The 17,936-nt window shown below is 44.5% G+C and overlaps 1 protein-coding gene across 3 annotated transcripts in view; it reads left to right on the top strand.

Moving 5' to 3' along the window:
* Positions 1 to 17,936, top strand: part of vito (nucleolar protein viriato) — a 66,979-nt gene that overhangs the window by 17,353 nt on the left and 31,690 nt on the right. Inside the window, exons 3-5 of one of the 3 annotated variants that reach the window (XM_075703074.1) lie at positions 650 to 695; positions 4,317 to 4,515; positions 13,176 to 13,394. In XM_075703074.1, coding sequence (XP_075559189.1) covers positions 650 to 695; positions 4,317 to 4,515; positions 13,176 to 13,323 — 393 coding nt within the window. In that variant the 3' untranslated portion in view covers positions 13,324 to 13,394. Of the gene's footprint in view, positions 1 to 649; positions 696 to 4,316; positions 4,516 to 13,128; positions 13,395 to 17,936 lie in introns of those variants that run through there. The other 2 variants (XM_075703075.1, XM_075703073.1) reach the window with 2 other exon arrangements.

Below are 17,936 nucleotides of genomic sequence, written 5' to 3'. Positions count from 1 at the left end.
TCGAGTGGTTGGTACTCCTGTGAGACCCTAGGACCCCGATAAGTTGCTGCTAAATTCCTAATTAGTTGTCCCTACCAGACAAGCAATTCTGTTGAAATGTTTAGCTTCCAATAAAAATGCCTCATTGATCGATATCTGAGGGATGTCCAGTGAAAGTCCAATGCTAATTGTTTTGCATGTTGGCCATATGCCTTTGTTAGGTAATCTGTTTCAACAAAACAACTAACAGTCATCCTTGTCTGCTTTTTTGATCTGCATTCCACAGATCATACATACCGTGCATTCCCGCTGGTGTGAAGAACTCACTGAATCTTCGTTGTTTACATACACTCAAATCATTCAGAGCATAGCGCTTGGATTTGCTTCACTCGCATGCTAGATGGACCTGCCAACCAGCCAAATAGCAGGCATTCTTAGGCTATTTTTAAACACTGATGAGAAAATGCATTTGATGCATTTGAGAAAATGATGAGAAATGCAATCATGAGTTAATGAGAAAATATGCATTTACCAGTCCTGCATCTCGAGCAAAATTAGCCAAAGTGCAATTACTTTTTTGCAGGTGTTCCTAATCATTAGCGCCACTCATGAAAGGTCATTTTTCACAACTTGCCAAGTCTTTGCTTACTGTGTGAAAATTTCATTACAGAAACGGGAAATTCTGCAGCGACTTCTTGGAGACAAGCCTGTGGCAGGTTAGATTGCCTCATGCACATTTTTGATCTTGCACTGTGTCAATCCTCGGCCCAAACCACAGGATTTCTTTAAGGGTACAACAGGGTGTCTACCAACTGGGAAAATCGAGAAAACCGGGAATTCTCAGTGATATTGAATACTCTGGGAAAACTCGGGAATTGGGGCTCCTATCAGGAACAATTATCTGTAATTTTATTGAAAGGGAACGTATGTGCTGGCTCAAGTAAAAGAGAGGAATCGTAAGGCATTGTCTTTGACGCCATGTCATTGGGTGGAGGAGTTGCCAGTGTACAGTCGACGACCGACTTTCCGGACACCTGACAATTCAGACGGCTTCGCAGCACCACCACATACCTCATAGAGTGAGCCTATGTGTAAGAACGTCTGAAATTTCGTATGTAAAAACTCTTTGCCGTCCGATTTGCTGGACTTTTTTCCGTGACCGTAGGTCCAAAATGGCATTAATAAATAATGGTATGTGTGTATATATATATATATATATATATAGGCGGGGCCTGTGATGTATGCGTCACGTGATCCTAGAGGTCCGGTATGGGAGAATGCAGGGAAGGAATTTAGCTTGCGAAGGCTAGACGGGGCAAGTGGAGAGAGCGTCTTGCTTGGCAGTGGAGCTCGCCAGCCGAAATCATGGGTTCGCGGCACTGAAATATTTCTATCTCGGCTATTAATGGAAATGACTTGAAACATTTTTGCGGCAGAACGCTCTCTAGACGACACGTAACAACTTCCAGCATATAACCAAAATTCGCTGTGGGGCCTGGTGAGGGGCCCTTTAAAAGCGGTAAGGTCATCTTGGATCCTTGTGTGCACAAAGTGATGGTACTTTATTTTGTCTTTATTTTTTTCCAAATCAACCTCAGGCATTCATTTGTAAACCACGGTTTGCGTAGCTTTTTAGACTTTCATACATTTTTGTACCCAAAGGAATTGTGTGTTTCCTTTAGTATCCGCATAAAAGCGTCATACGATTCATTGGTGTTTGTGTATTGAAGTGCCGAGCTCCAATTTGTTGCCTGAAGCCAATTGCGAAAATTTGCTAATGTCTTTCCATATATTTCTTGGATAATGGACGTGTTTGAATGAGCCCTGGCACCAAATGCTTAATCTTGTTTTGAGAACATATAAACAGGTAAATGGTCCCCTATGTCTGCTACAATGACTCCAGCTTTTACATTGTTAATGGAATTATTCGTAATAAATAGATAAATTAAACTTTCTGAGACATCTGTGATGCGAGTGGGTGCGGTTACTACGTCAAAACAACAATAGAAATCGAACAATAATAGATCATGCATAGCCGCATGAGACTGTAGCAAATTAATGTTGCAGTCACCGCCTGTGTTAAGGGTTAGTTTATTCTGACAAGCATATTCAAGTAGTTCTTCTAAGAAGGCAAGGAAGCTTTCATTGTTTCCTTCGGGCAGCTGATATATATAGCTACGAAAAGACTGTATCCATGTTTCAGTGTTAGCACTTCATAATCTAGTGTAATCTTAGAGCTATCACTGAGAAAACTGCACGAAAGCCACTCTGATACAATCTGTAGCAAGTCCCCACCACGACAATGCTGTCGATTAAGGAATAAGTTTTGATACCCAGACAGGTGCAAGACATCATCTTCAGATGCATACCCTGTTTTGCTTATCATGATGACATAAAAAGAGAAAGTAAATTCATTTTGGAGTGTGATTATTTGGTCTTGCTTGTTTCTTGTCGATTGGGCATGTAAATACAATAAAATAAGGTGGCCAGTATCACTAGGGCATGCAATGGTATGTAGTAGCGACACATTCAACAGAAGTATAAGCTAACCACACGGGCCACGCATCCTTCCTAACAGATCTTGACGAGGTCCTCCTCGCTCAGTATATGGATAACGTTACAGGCCTCTGTTTTCCATGTAAACACCTTTCCATTCTTCACCCAAGCAAAGGTCCATTCATTGCTTTCTTCTTGGCAACAGTCATGGCAAGAATTTTTTTGAGTTGGGAACACAAATGTTCGTTTACAAACACTGACTTAATATTGGTAAAACCAATGTCTTGGGTTGTTAGCCTTGTCCTGCATGCCTTTGCAATGACTTCATCGCACTTCGTCCAACGGGCAACAGCTACAGCAATGTCCTTGACGCTTTCCAAATTCCGCACTGAAACACGGTGAAAGGCCTCAATATCATTCTTGGTTATCGTTGCACCCAGCGCATCCTCAAGATTTTCGTTTTCAAATGCATGGAATTCTCTTCACTTCAATGTTTTTGTTGCGCGAGCATTGATTCTGCGCTGTCATTCTTGACGCATTTCAGCTTATGAACTCAACACTCTGCTTGAGGTCTGTAATTTCTTTGCGAAGATCACGCTTAAGGTTGCCTTGTTCATGCTCCAGTTCAGGACCATTGTTTCCCATTACTCAAAAGCAGCAGTGTGAAACAGAATGTGAAGCACAACACTGACACAAAATTCCTCCCCAAAAGAAAGGATTATATACAACAGTAGAGGCAACAAAAAAAGAAAGAAAAAAATAATGAGTGAAAAGGAGTATTTGTCAAACCGGTCAAATAGGCTATAAACGTCATACGAGCCGAGCTCGTGGCTGCCCCCACTGCCAAATGATGAGGGAAGGTTCTGCAGATCCTTTTTATCAGCCCAGTGAAGAATTCAAGGTGACGTAAGTGATCCATGTGATTCCAACTTGCAGCTGCAGACAGGAGCGCTCGTAGTCTTCGTCTCGCTCGACACAGTTGCACAGTGAAGAGCGGGATTTGATACAGCTTCTTCCTTTCTTCAGAATATCGGTTTGCACGGTTGCCTGTAAAATAGGCAATAAATGTCAGACAAGCCGATCTCGTTGCTGCCTCCACTGCCAAAAATGTAACAGCATGGTGGCCCAGCCTTCACATTCCGTAACATTTGCAGTGCCGCTGCCGCATAAAGGCGCCACCCGTCGAAGCTCATCCCATGCATAATGCCTATTGCCTAATTGTTCACTTCTGTGTAGCTGACTTCTCCAATTTTCTCTTACCAACATTGTCTTCCATGTTCTGTAGCTCAGTTCTCTTTGCTCAATTCAGACACTGTCGTCCCATTCTGTTTGCTTCACTTATTTCTCCAGACTTGGCTGCTTTTGATGCAGGCTTCTTGCCTTTTTGCTCTGATTGTCTTTATGGGCACCACCTATTCAGTGGCACGGACCCATTTCTGGAGAATGGGCCAAGAATGTTCACACACCTCCTGGCACACGCCCAGTTGCGCATACCCGGGGGCCCGGGGATGGTGGGCACACACCCAGGGGCACCTGCCTTGTTGCACAGATCCAGTGGCCCAAGTGGTCTCTTCTGGCACAGCACATTCTGGTTTGAACATGCCATACCCAAATGGGTCAAGTCATTTATTCCCAGTTTATTTATTTGGGCACGTACCTACCCAGTGCCCCAAGTTAGCGTGAAAGAGGTTAGAAATGGACATTGCACCAAAAGTGCATCAAGGTCACAAAGAATGCTAATCGTATAAGTAATTTTTGCCCATCTGCTTGTGCTCAGAATGGGCTGCAATGTTCTGTAACTAAATAAATAAATAAACAAAATATTCTTGCGTGTTTTTCAGGCAGCTCAGCTGATGTGGAGAGGGAAGAGCAGACAGTGACGTACGACATGCCGGATCACACAGTGACTGTGGCCAACCTTGAGAGTTCCGACCTGTATGGGGACGTCCATATAGGCAGCAACCAGGCAGCCGATGACGACGAAGGTGGCCTTGAAGACGAGATTGAAAGGGGCCGCACTACAGACAGTGACAAGCAAAGGTAAAAAAAAAAGACATAGTGGTGTCAGAGAGAGAGAGAATGTGGTTGGGCAACAACCAATGTCAATTTATTTCTGCAATTTGTACATCAGAAATGCAAGTAACAGGGACAAAAGGTTTTATCAATTAACAGCTTGACAGAAGTCCCCTGTACCCTTACACACAGTCAATAGCAGTGCTACAGAGGTAGCTATCAGTAGTAAAGCATTTTACAAAGCATGAAAACCTTGATTCTAATGGAAATGCAAAAATGATTGCTTGTGGAATGCAAAATAAAATGTGAACACATAAAGAACATACATAGCAAAGCACAAAAAACAGAAAAGTGTAGCACATTTCACAAATTTATTCACACCGTTTTACCACTCAGCCTGTGTTTGGTCATCGTTATTGCAAGCCTAATTGTGTCCACTGCAATTGAAGATCACTTGCCGAACATCTACAATTGCTAGGAGTCCACAAGTGACATAATTTGAGCTCAAATAGCATTGAGTAATGTCATGTTATCAGTACTAAGCAGAATAATTTCTAATGGCCAAATGGTAAATAATTTAGAGTAATTTATTTATTAATTTCTTCAGTGTACCACTAAAGGTCATCAACGTGATAGTAGTACTAACAAAGGGGGGAGTCGCATAACACCACTATAAAAAAACATCCAGCTTTCATGGAAACGAGAAAAAAAACTAGGGAGACTGTGATACCACAGTAACAACAAAGTGAAGGGGGCGAAAATTCGCCTACAATTACAATACTCCTTTATTTGAAATTTTAGCACAGCCCTATACGTGTCTTCATTTCACGACATATTGGCATGGACAACCTGTCTCGTGCGAGATGTTGCAAATGGAGCAAAGTGTGATGCAACTGCCTCGCTAATCAGGAGATTGCGAGACGCAGCATTTGGGTGATGCGTGAACGCGATTCACAGCAGCCGCCACAGACAGACCTCCACTCATGCAGCGCTTTGTTCCGTACATGGTATCAGTGGACACGCTTGCCGCATGCCATCGGTGAACAGACGATGCCATGCTACTCTCGTGCCATCTCATAGCGGTCATCGCTGCAGAGCCTTCCTTGCGCGGCAATACACTTTTTTTGTCACGCTTTCGCCATACCCTCCTCCCATGCTTTCCTTCTCACACTCTCTTTGCTATCACTGTCTTTCATCCCCCACTGCGCTCTGCATTCACTCTTCCTTTGATGTGCTCATTCGCTTGGTTACGCCAACACTCAACGCAGGAGCAGATGCTTAAGAGCTGCGCTCTAAAAAACATCAGCAGCATCTGAATGAATACAAGAATTAAGCTGTAAGCAATGCAACAGACAGTTTACAGGAGCCATGTCAAAAGTACGGAAATTATAACATTTCAGAAAAAAAAAATTTTATGCATTGTAAGCGACAGTTTTCATAGGAAATTCTGAAAAGCAAACATTGGCCTCTGTTTTCTCTGATCGTAGTGAAGCCTTTACTGCCAAATAAACAAAAAGAGAGTATATAAACGATACTTGACGATTCCAAACTGACTTAGTGTCACTCTTTAGTGTCTGTTTAAGAGGATTTATTATGAAAACTGCATTTGTTCCCCACAGCAGAGAAGCAGCTACGGCACAGTGAGGGAGAATCAAAATTAGTAGTCTGCATCATTTGCTTGGAGGAAAGCCAGTTTCTCTTCTTGCTTGCTCAGAAAAGCCATGGCAATGTCGCTGCAGATAGTGACTTTAGTGTTCGAAAAAGCATTCGAGCAATAGTGTAGTGTCCTCGGCACTACTACTGCACATCCCAGAGATTGCGCCTATATTTTAGCATTTATTTGACAAGTTTAAGATTCTTGCAGCGCACGAAATCTATAGGCGTCGACTTTTGCAGAAGTTTTATTACATGAACAGGAAAAGCGATCTATCCCTTGTTAAATTATCATGTTTAGAAGAACGTGTCCCCTCACGTTTCACAAGAAGCACAGAACCCTGGACTGTGCACCATTTTAGAACTAGGTAATTACAGCTCACAAATGCTAAAAAACAACTTACCAATGCTTTTAAATGCTTGCAACAAATCTGGCATTGATATATGTGCCCTTACCCCATCAGAGTTTTCTCGACTAAATCAGCGGGACTGATATTCATGTTTATATGGCCAGCTATTCCATAAGTGCAGATTAGATGAGTTTACATCTTTTTGTTCACATTTATATTACATATATGTGTGTATATATGTTTTTTCTTTCCATCTGTCATATGTGAAACGTTCTGTAACTTCATTACGCGCAACTACTCACTTTTCACTTAGCGCTTCTCATGCATTCTTGCAAAACTGTGTATTTTTGTATTGTTAAAAACATGCGGCATCTCCGCACTGCCCATGTCTTGTGCTCATAGGGGGCAGGGTGTTTTTTCAAGCTGCACTTGCAGCTTTTCTTCCCTGTCTCCCCCAATCTGTTGGAAATAAAGATATATTCAATTCAATTCAATATTGAGAAATGTATACGCTTGACAGCATTTGCAGAAGCTTTGCAGTGGCTGGAGGCAATTTTCGAATGTTGAGGGTGTATGTGCAGGTTTTCCCAGTGTTTGTATCTGTCTCTGTTGGTTATCTGTCGACTGTTTCTGCATTGCAGTCACTTCTTTCTAGATTACGAACTAGCCTGGCCTAATACAGTCGAACCCACTTAATATAATATTCAAGTGCCTCGAAAATTTCATTGTTATAACCGATAATTGTTATAACCGGGTTGCATGAAGAAAATAAAAATAAGGGTTGTGAGAAAACTATAATGGAAAACTATAATAAGAGTTGTGAGAAAACTATAATGGAGGTTAGGCCAGTGCCCCTCCCTACCACCTTCCTCCGTTCGGCTACTGATTGTGTTCACTCTTTTAACTGTTCAACTCTGCTATTCTGCGCGCTCCAATCATGTGTAACAAGCCGAGGCTGTCGGCATTCAAGAATGGCACTGCTATAGCAACTGCAAAGCGGGGTTATGGGCAGCAAGTGACATGCAAGCTCCGCTGAGGCATTGCTTTGGTGACCCCAAAAGGGGCCTTTTAAAACATGCGAGAAAGTTGTTGCGGCAGCCTGTCAGCTTGAGAAATCCAGAAGAAGCACTGAGGCGTGATAACCACAAGCATCTCGCTACATACTTTTCACTGGCTTGCACAAGAAAACCTTGTGTCCATCAGCATTGCTTGCCTTACGTGACACTTGCCAGCATCCTTCTCCAAGAAGTGCAGGTGCTCCATGTAGCACAGCGGAAGGTCCCTTGTGAAAACTAAGCACCAAAGAGACTGAATAATCTGCAGAGGCCACTCGCAAGGACCATGTTGAGGCACCCTGCCCTACCACGTCATCTTTCTATCTCACTTGCAAGGACAATGTTGAGGCACCCTGCCCTACCACGTCATCGCTGCACTCATCACTGTCGCTGTTTGATGCAAGCACGTTCGTAACAATCGCCTCATCGGTTCATCATCATCATCAGCCTGGTTACTCCCACTGCAGGGCAAAGGCCTCTCCCATACTTCTCCAACAACCCTGGTCATGCACTAATTGTGGCCATGCCATGCCTGCAAACTTCTTAATCTCATCCACCCACCTAACTTTCTGCCGCCCACTGCTACGCTTCCCTTCCCTTAGGATCCAGTCCGTAACCCTTAATGACCATCGGTTATCTTCCCTCCTCATTACATGTCCTGCCCATGCCCATTTCTTTTTCTTGATTTCAACTAAGATGTCATTAACTCGCGTTTGTTCCCTCACCCAATCTGCTCTTTTCTTATCCCTTAACGTTACACCTATCATTCTTCTTTCCATAGCTCGTTGCGTCGTCCTCAATTTGAGTAGAACCCCTTTCGTAAGCCTCCAGGTTTCTGCCCCATATGTTAGTACTGGTAACACACAGCTGTTATACACTTTCCTTTTGAGGGATAGTGGCAACCTGCTGTTCATGATTTGAGAATGCCTGCCAAACGCACCCCGGCCCATTCTTATTCTTCGGGTTATTTCAGTCTCATGATCCCGATCCGTGGTCACTACCTGCCTTAAGTAGATGTATTCCCTTACCACTTCCAGTGCCTCGCTACCTATCGTAAACTGCTGTTCTCTTCCTAGACTGTTAAACATTACTTTAGTTTTCTGCAGATTAATTTTCAGACCCACCCTTCTGCTTTGCCTCTCCAGGTCAGTGAGCATGCATTGCAATTGGTCTCCTGAGTTACTAAGCAAGGCAATATCATCAGCGAATCGCAAGTTGCTCAGGTATTCTCCATTAACTTTTATCCCCAATTCTTCCCACTCCAGGTCTCTGAATACCTCCTGTAAACATGCTGTGAATAGCATTGGAGAGATCGTATCTCCCTGTCTGACGCCTTTCTTTATTGGGATTTTGTTGCTTTCTTTGTGGAGGACTACGGTGGCTGTGGAGCCGCTATAGATATCTTCCAGTATTTTTACATACGGCTCGTCTACACCCTGATTCCGTAATGCCTCTATGACTGCTGAGGTTTCGACAGAATCAAACGCTTTCTCGTAATCAACGAAAGCTATATATAAGGGTTGGTTATATTCCGCACATTTCTCTATCACTTGATTGATAGTGTGAATATGATCTATTATTGAGTAGCCTTTACGGAATCCTGCCTGGTCCTTTGCTTGACAGAAGGCTAAGGTGTTCCTGATTCTATTTGCGATTACCTTATTAAATAGTTTGTAGGCAACGGACAGTCAGCTGATCGGTCTATAATTTTTCAAGTCTTTGGCGTCCCCTTTCTTATGGATTAGGATTATGTTAGCGTTCTTCCAAGATTCCGGTATGCTCGAGGTCATGAGGCATTGCGTATACAGGGTGGCCAGTTTCTCTAGAACAATCTGTCCACCATCCTTCAACAAATCTGTTGTTACCTGATCCTCCCCAGCTGCCTTCCCCCTTTGCATATCTCCCAAGGCTTTCTTTACTTCTTCCGGTGTTACCTTTGGGGTTTCGAATTCCTCTGGACTAATTTCTCTTCCATTATCGTCGAGGGTGCCACTGGTACTGTATAAATCTCTATAGAAATCCTCAGCCACTTGAACTATCTCATCCATATTAGTAATGATATTGCCGGCTTTGTCTCTTAACGCATACATCTGATTCTTGCCAATTCCTAGTTTCTTCTTCACTGTTTTTAGGCTTCCTCTGTTCCTGAGAGCATGTTCAATTCTATCCATATTATACTTCCTTATGTCAGCTGTCTTACGCTTGTTGATTAACTTCGAAAGTTCTGCCAATTCTGTTCTAGCTGTAGGGTTAGATGCTCTCATACATTGGCGTTTCTTGATCAGCTCTTTCGTCTCCTGCGATAGTTTGCTGGTATCCTGCCTAACGGAGTTACCACCGACTTCCATTGCACACTCCTTAATGATGCCCACAAGATTGTCGTTCATTGCTTCAACACTAAGGTCCTCTTCCGGAGTTAAAGCCGAATACCTGTTCTGTAGCTTGATCTGGAATTCCTCTATTTTCCCTCTTACCACTAATTCATTAATCTGCTTCTTATGTACCAGTTTCTTCCATTCCCTCCTCAGATCTAGGCTAATTCGAGTTCTTATCCTATGGTCACTGCAGCGCACCTTGCCAAGCACGTCCACATCTTGTATGATGCCAGGGTTAGCGCAGAGTATAAAGTCTATTTCATTTCTAGTCTCGCCGTTCGGGCTCCTCCAGGTCCACTTTCGGCTGTCCCGCTTGCGGAAGAAGGTATTCATTATCCTCATATTATTCTGTTCCGCAAACTCTACTAATAACTCTCCCCTGCTATTCCTAGTGCCTATGCCATATTCCCCCACTGCCTTGTCTCCAGCCTGCTTCTTGCCTACCTTGGCATTAAAGTCACCCATTAGTATAGTGTATTTTGTTTTCACTCTACCCGTCGCCAATTCCACGTCTTCACAGAAGCTTTCGACTTCCTGGTCATCATGACTGGATGTAGGGGCGTAGACCTGTACAATCTTCATTTTGTACCTCTTATTAAGTTTCACAACAAGACCTGCCACCCTCTCGTTAATGCTATAGAATTCCTGTATGTTACCAGCTATATTCTTATTAATCAGGAATCCGACTCCTAGTTCTCTTCTCTCCGCTAAGCCCTGGTAGCACAGGACGTGCCCGCTTTTTAGCACTGTATAGGCTTCTTGCGGCCTCCTAACTTCACTGAGCCCTATTATATCCCATTTACTGCCCTCTAGTTCCTCCAATAGCACTGCTAGACTCGCCTCACTAGATAACGTTCTAGCGTTAAACGTTGCCAGGTTCATATTCCAATGGCGGCCTGTCCGGAGCCAGTGATTCTTAGCACCCTCTGCTGCGTCGCAGGTCTGACCGCCGCCGTGGTCAGTTGCTTCGCAGCTGCTGGGGACTGAGGGCTGGGGTTTGATTGTTGTGTTCATATAGGAGGTTGTGGCCAAGTACTGCACCAGGGTGGCGGCCAATCCTGCTCTGGTGAGGGAGTGCGTTACCGGTTCTGGTCACCGGGATCAGGCCACACTCCAGGCCTGTTCGTGCAATTTTATCAACACGTGGATTTTTTTTTTTAATTCGGTGGAAAATTGCCGGCACTGGGATTCGAACCACGGACCTCTTGCACGCGAGGCGGGTGTTCTACCTCTACGCCACCGCTGCAGACTGCAGGCCTCATCGGTTAGAAGCACTTTGTTTCCAAATCTATCTCAGTGTGCTTTCTTTTCACCGGCAACGTCGTGCATTGCCGACGATCAGCAGGCAGATCAGCCATCTTCTGTTTCGGCGGTGAGTCAACCGAGGCTGAGAAACCGTGTGGCCAGGAACGACTTCAACGCAGCCAACAAGGGCAATCATGAGCACCTGAATCTGTTGGCACAACTGTGCAGAATGAGGCGCCAGTGAGCGATATGCGAGCAGTGCTGTCAGCACACTTCGCGCAGTCCGTTCTTGTTTCTGATGGTGGTGCAGCATAGAGCACAGTCAATTCGTGTTCGGAGGGGTGGAAGGGTGATGGGAGTGAGGCGTGCAAGGCTGGCGATGCGGAGAAGGCTGGAGAACAGTTTCTATTATATGAGCATGTGGCAGCCGTTGGGGTGGTATGTCATTGTGCAGCGGCTCAAATTTCTCGTTTTCTTTTTTTGTTTCATCAATTTGACATTCCATTACCTTTCAGCACGGACACCCAGCAGCCAGACTTCATTGTTATAACTGACGATGCAGCATGGGGGCATTGTAGTAAACAGGTTATTCCACCATAGAAAACATACAAAAGTTGATGGTACAGCAGCTTCTCATTCTTATAACTGATATATAGTTGAAACCGGTATTGTTATAAGTGGTTCAACTGTACCTTGTTTTCACGAGCTTGGTGTTCCTACCAGCCAACTTTTACGATTTTATCTTATATTCCCAATTTTTAGCCCTCGTTTGTGGTTGTCATATTGACATAAACATATTACACTTTTGGTTTGCATATAGTTTAGGGCAAAAACAACTTAAAAAAAAAATACAGATACAGTTGCTGAGTGAATTTTTATGGCCCAAATTTTGGACCCATTGCTTGCGTGGGCTTACTTGTGTAGCAGCAATATCAACTGATAAAGCCAATGTATTACTGTAGTCAAATCATCAACAGCCATAACGTGAATACATATTGCATTAAAACTTGGGAAACATTTCTGCTTGTCTGCAGCACAGATCATTGTTGCTGCCTGTTTACAGCATAGCTACGGAACAGTCTGCAAATCGTGATCAAATAGTAAACATATTGAATAATCAAGCAATTTTTACTGTATTTCAATGAATTTTAGTATTTATTTTCTTCCATTGTTGTGTTTTTTTAATTATGAAGCTGGCAGGTGCGGGCATTCTTACGTCCACTGCAGACTGGACGCCTTTCCCAGTGATCTCCAATTACCCCTGTCTTGCACTAGCTGATTACAGCTTGCACCTGGAAATTTCGTAATTTCATCACCCCACCTAATTTTCTGCCATCCTCAACTGTGCTTCCCTTCCCCATTATGTAATTCTAATGGTCCACCGGTTATCTGCTCTAAGCCCAGGCAGGCAGGCAATGAACTTTATTCCTGGCCCGCCCAGGCCCATTTTCTTTTCTCTGAATGTACTAGTATCAGATAGGAGCTGCTAATTCAAGGTTTTCGACGTCCTCCCACAACTACTCATACGATGCAGAGTGTGAGGAGGTCCTAGCTATGCTGTGCCTACAAAACAGGTCCAATAAATATGAAGCTATGAAACAAGGAGCTTTTCTTTTCTTTTTCTGTCTTTTTGTTAGCAATGTAATATGCATGTTGCAATCTTACTAAATGGAAACATGTAGGCCACGTGATGCAATATTATCAAGTATGATGACAGTAAAAATATTTTCTTCCCTTGTTTTATTATTGTTAAAGGTTGCCTCGAAGGCCCATTGGTTGAGTTAAGAAAGTTAGGGCATATTGAGAGTTGTCCGAGGAGCTGTGCATCTTTGGCAAAAGCCAAGAGCAAGCCTAGGATGATCCTGAAACAGTGCAGTGCAGTGCACAGGACAGGTAGCCTAGTTCTATGTCTAGCATTCTCTAGACAAAGCCAGGATCAGTCTAGTACCCTGTCCTGCGCAGTGCTGCAGTCTTGCTGTGTGCTTTCCCAAGTGTCCCACTGGCTGCAGGCTAAAGGCCCTGGACCGGAAGATGGGCGACTGCAGTGTCCAGCTCCGTGCAGCCCTGCACAAGGACAAGAAGGAGCGGGGAAAGATGCGCCGCATCAAGCTGCGCACCACCAAGAAGGCTAAGCTGGCACGCACGCATCGACGTTAGAGACAGTTCACTCTGCCTTGTACAGTACCTCGAATAAACATCTGGCATCTGTGGTGCCTTGTTTAAACTGATCTTTTAATGCGATTGGCATACTATGTTTTTCCACGAACTTCAATTACTGGGTCAAAATTTAGTAGTCAAATGGGTATATCACTGAGCTGCCATACTGAGGCAACCAAGTTCAAAAATCAACCCTTGAACCAATTTGGGTTGCTAGGTGTGTGGCGCTACCCGCCGTGGTTGCTCAGTGGCTATGGTGTTGGGCTGCTGAGCACGAGATCGCGGGATCAAATCCCGGCCACGGCGGCCGCATTTCGATGGGGGCGAAATGCGAAAACACACCCGTGTGCTTAGATTTAGGTGCACGTTAAAGAACCCCAGGTGGTCGAAATTTCCGGAGCCCTCCACTACGGCGTGCCTCATAATCAGAAAGTGGTTTTGGCAAGTAAAACCCCATAACTTAACTTAGGTGTGTGGCGCTGGCTATGTGTCGCTCTTCAATGAGCCGATTTCATGCCAACTTTCATCACTGGGCATGTGCTGCTCTTCAATGACAAAAAAAAATCCTTTCAAATTTGTCCAGTGCTGGGTGAAATCAAAGTCGGCACGCCATGTCTTATGTCTTTAGACAATCCAGGGCTTGGTCATTCCTACGCCAATTGCATCATTTTGACACAAACTCAAATTCCTCTGCCAAACACAGAAAATTGACCGAAATTGCACCATGCTAGGCCAGAATGGCTTTGGCATGTGTGCTCCAGCAGTGGCCACAAACAGCGAGCAGATTTGTTCTTCGGAAAAGATTGCAGCCACTCGCATTCTGCGCAACGGCACCTACTTCACAGTTAATCATAATTTTTGCACTTATAACATTAAACTTGTAGGTGCTTCTGGCAGGTGGCCGGCGCATACACGGCCACTCCAGGCTGTCGTCGCTACTGTTGGAATAGTCGAGGCAGCTGTATTTAGAGTGTATTAAAATACGGTTGAGCAGGCTGAGTGGCGCAGTGCTCCCTAGCTGAGGCGCAAAACAACTAAAAGTAGGCTGAGGGAGCTGCGAACAAACCAGATACAGTCTACGCTCGTTACAGCGGACCCGCGTGCAACATACTTTCGGATATAACGGACCATATTTCAACTCTAGCTTGTTCTACCCATTAATGCAGCGAAGTTCACTTTTAGCGAACCATGTGACAACTGGCTATCGGCTACAATTGATGAAATTAGCGGCAATTTTTGTCAATCTGGCGTATAAAACGGACTTTTACAGTGTCGACACGGGCTGGCAACCGACTTGCAATGGTCAGCCGATGATCTTGGCTTAATATCACGTGTGCAATAGAGGAAGGCGGGGCAAAAACGCGCTGCCTTCTTTTACACGGGTGGGGGGTTCTACTCCTGCGGCTGCTGCTTACGGCGTCGCCGCCGTATCTTGAAAGCGATGTGCGATGTGGACAAAGTGCACTTAGTGCTGGTAGCTTCGTATGTGCTGTGCTTTCACGCTTAGTTTGCATTGAAGCGAGATACAGCACAAGGCCAATTCGCTTGCTGCTGCTACCACGCTTATCCTGCTTAATTTTCTCTCGTAATCAATGCTTCGCCTTTCGGGCAAAACTGCGACGTGTTTGCTTTTTTATTTGGGACATTCATCACTCACTCTTTGCAATAAAGTTAAGACATCGCAACAAATGTTTTGGAAGTGAGGCGTTTCGGAAATTACGGACTCTGTACCCAGGGCTGGTATAATTTAAAACTATTCCAATCTGTTTTTATGCCCATATGGGCGAGGCCTGAGCCATTTTGACCTATCACGAAGGGTGTAGTCTCTGCTTCTTTCTCGGGCCACCTTTGTGCATAAGAGTTAGGTTTGACAGCCAACTCCTTTTTGCTTGCCTTGTACAGCCAGCCTTCGGCGGTACCAGGACAAGCAGAAAACACGACAATAGACTGTAATAACAAGTACAACAATGTTTATTGCTCCAGAGGACTCGTGTTGAAGCAGGCTAGTTCTGATCGCGAAAGCAGGGCACGACAAAGGATGGGAACGAGTTGTTTACCTGAGGTCCTTCCTTCTTTGTGGCTCGTAGTCTTCTCCCCTCATGCTGATTTCAGCGCACCCTGCTATGTTCTTTGCACAGTCCAATCGGTATGCGCAGGCACGTACCCAAGGGGGCGCGCGGGTGCATCCCCCCCCCCCCCCCTGAATTTAAGATGTGTACCCCTTTCCCTGCTCACGCCACCACTTCTCCCACACATTCGTAAAGCGCCGCCAAATCAATGTTGAAACTTGACAGGTATTCAGCAATCAACATTTTGCTGCCTTTATCACTCCTTTTGAATGGCGGTTGTTATCGGCATCTCCTGGGGTGTGAAGGCCTCCACCATTAACTTGAGATGCATTCAGTTGTCACCGTTTTTTCGACGGTCACGCGCATCGCTGTTGCTTCATTAGTTCAACCTTCTTTGTTTAGACTTATCCAGGGACAAGGAAAGGAATTCGGTTCGGGGTCAGCTTGTCTGTATGCATGTGGAGCGAGTTGCGGCCAGAGAAAACGCCAATTAGTTAACTTTTCCTTTTGCTTCATTATTTTCTAGAGTAACAGCTCAACGCGACACTGACAGATTCTCGGAACCATACACCTGCGATATGGGTTAGACAAGGTGGGAAAAAAGATAATACGATACAGTGTCCATTATCAAATCCTGCAATGACCCTTAACCTCATAGGCAAATTTAACCGTTGTTTATAAAAATATTTATGGATCAACATCTTCTTATTTAAAAATGAAGTATAACAGAAAAAGGAAGTGGAGAATAGTTCCGTGTGTTCTGAAGCACGCTTCTACAGTTATCATTCGAGCCACCTAATGTAGCCACTTCTCTGTTGTGCTTATGTAGGTGTTCTTCTAACCTTCCGCGGTGGGCGTAATATGTCTAGAATCACACCGTCCTGTGCCCTACGCGGTTGTACGGGACTGGCAGCTACGCATCGTTATGTAACTTTCTAAATAACAATACGAGTCAATTGTGGCACTTCACTTCGTAGTGTATAAACGAAGGATCCAAAATAACTGTGATTGTTCCCCAAATATATATATCTCTATAATTTTTCCAGAGCTAATTAAAAAAACGCTCCTATAGTCTGATAGAAATTAAGTCTGCAGTGAAGCCCCACCCATGCCCTCTTGGGGCCGATTTACGCTCGAGCCGCCCATCGCCGCAAGCCGCACCGCACGCTTGCGGTCGCTCGAAAGATTGCACGTATCAAACACTTGTTTACAATGTGTAAGGTATACGCTGTGCACACAGTGTAAATGGTAATTTGTGCACAAGTGCTGGATACGTGCAATATTTCGCATGACCGCAAGCGTGCGGTGCGGCTTGCGGCGATGGGTGGCTCGAGCGTAAATCAGCCCTTAACCGCCAGCCACTGTTTCTACGCGAGGCTGCAAATAATTTGTACTTCAAACTGTTCCTTTTGCCCAAATAAGGTGGTAACCGCAAAAATAAAATTATTAGCGTGTAATTTTATACCTTTTGCCTTGCCTATTAGAGTAGATTGGCCAAAGCCTATTCTTTATTGAACTGAAATAACATGCTTTGCTGCAACTATATATTGTAAAGTTTGACTTCAGTTGGCAGTGAAGTTTCGTGAGTAAAACGGGTTTAGCAGTGAAATGAACAGCCCCGCAGACTTTTGGAGAATGAAATGCTCAGACTCCATACACTTTGTCCATGTCGGTTGCACACCTCATTGCTTCCGCCGATGAAAAGACTCTTCAAGAAAAGCAGACGCTCCGGAGGTATCAAGTATGATGCCATTTTGAAAAGGCCGCATGATTTTGTTTGCTTCTGTGATTGGCTGGCGAAGTAACACAACTCCGCATGGTTTGTGTGCCGTGGTTGCCAGCTGCTGTTTATTTTAAGTTGTATTCTACTAAAGTAATCTTTATTTTATACTTTGGCTTTTTGTTTTTGGGCGCTATTGTCGAGACGCATGGCAGCTGCATGGTTGCCATTATCCGCCATGTTGACTCTGGCTGTGGAGAGCTCACGTGCCTTGAAATTTGTGCCGGGACACGGAAGTTTTGCAAAATGCAATTTTGCGTTTTCATCAAGATGACGAAACGTGACGTGGAGCTGCGAATTTTATCGACCAATACATTTTTTGGGTCCTTGGCGGCTATGTTGCTATGTAAGCGCTTCAAAAAGAAACTGAGCGGTAGCCTACAGAAGCCAGTGCAATGCATCTGCAATTTCGCGAATATGTGGTGGTGATCCAAGATATGCGCCATGCCAGCTTGCTGATTGGCTGAAGGAATATGCTATGGGGAGCGTCACAGGAAGGGCCGTTTCCTAAACGTCAATTTGACATTGCGTGACGTTGCGCTGGGCCGCCATTGCAGAGATTTTCTGCCGTAATTTATGGTGCGACGAGCCGCACAAATTATGCTAATGAGCAGCCATGTGCAGCAGCGGCCGAGAGGAATGCGTATCACCACATCTTCCCTGTCATTTGGCGCCATGAAATTCTTTTGTTCACAACGCATGCTCATAGTATTTGCATCGCTCTTGGGTGGTGTTGGCATTTATGTTTTGGGCCATTTTTTTTA

The sequence above is a fragment of the Dermacentor variabilis genome, chromosome 8 (genome assembly GCF_050947875.1).
Source record: "Dermacentor variabilis isolate Ectoservices chromosome 8, ASM5094787v1, whole genome shotgun sequence".
NCBI classification, from domain to species: domain Eukaryota; kingdom Metazoa; phylum Arthropoda; class Arachnida; order Ixodida; family Ixodidae; genus Dermacentor; species Dermacentor variabilis.
Note: the sequence above shows the minus strand (reverse complement) of the source record. Positions and strands in the feature narration are given on the sequence as shown.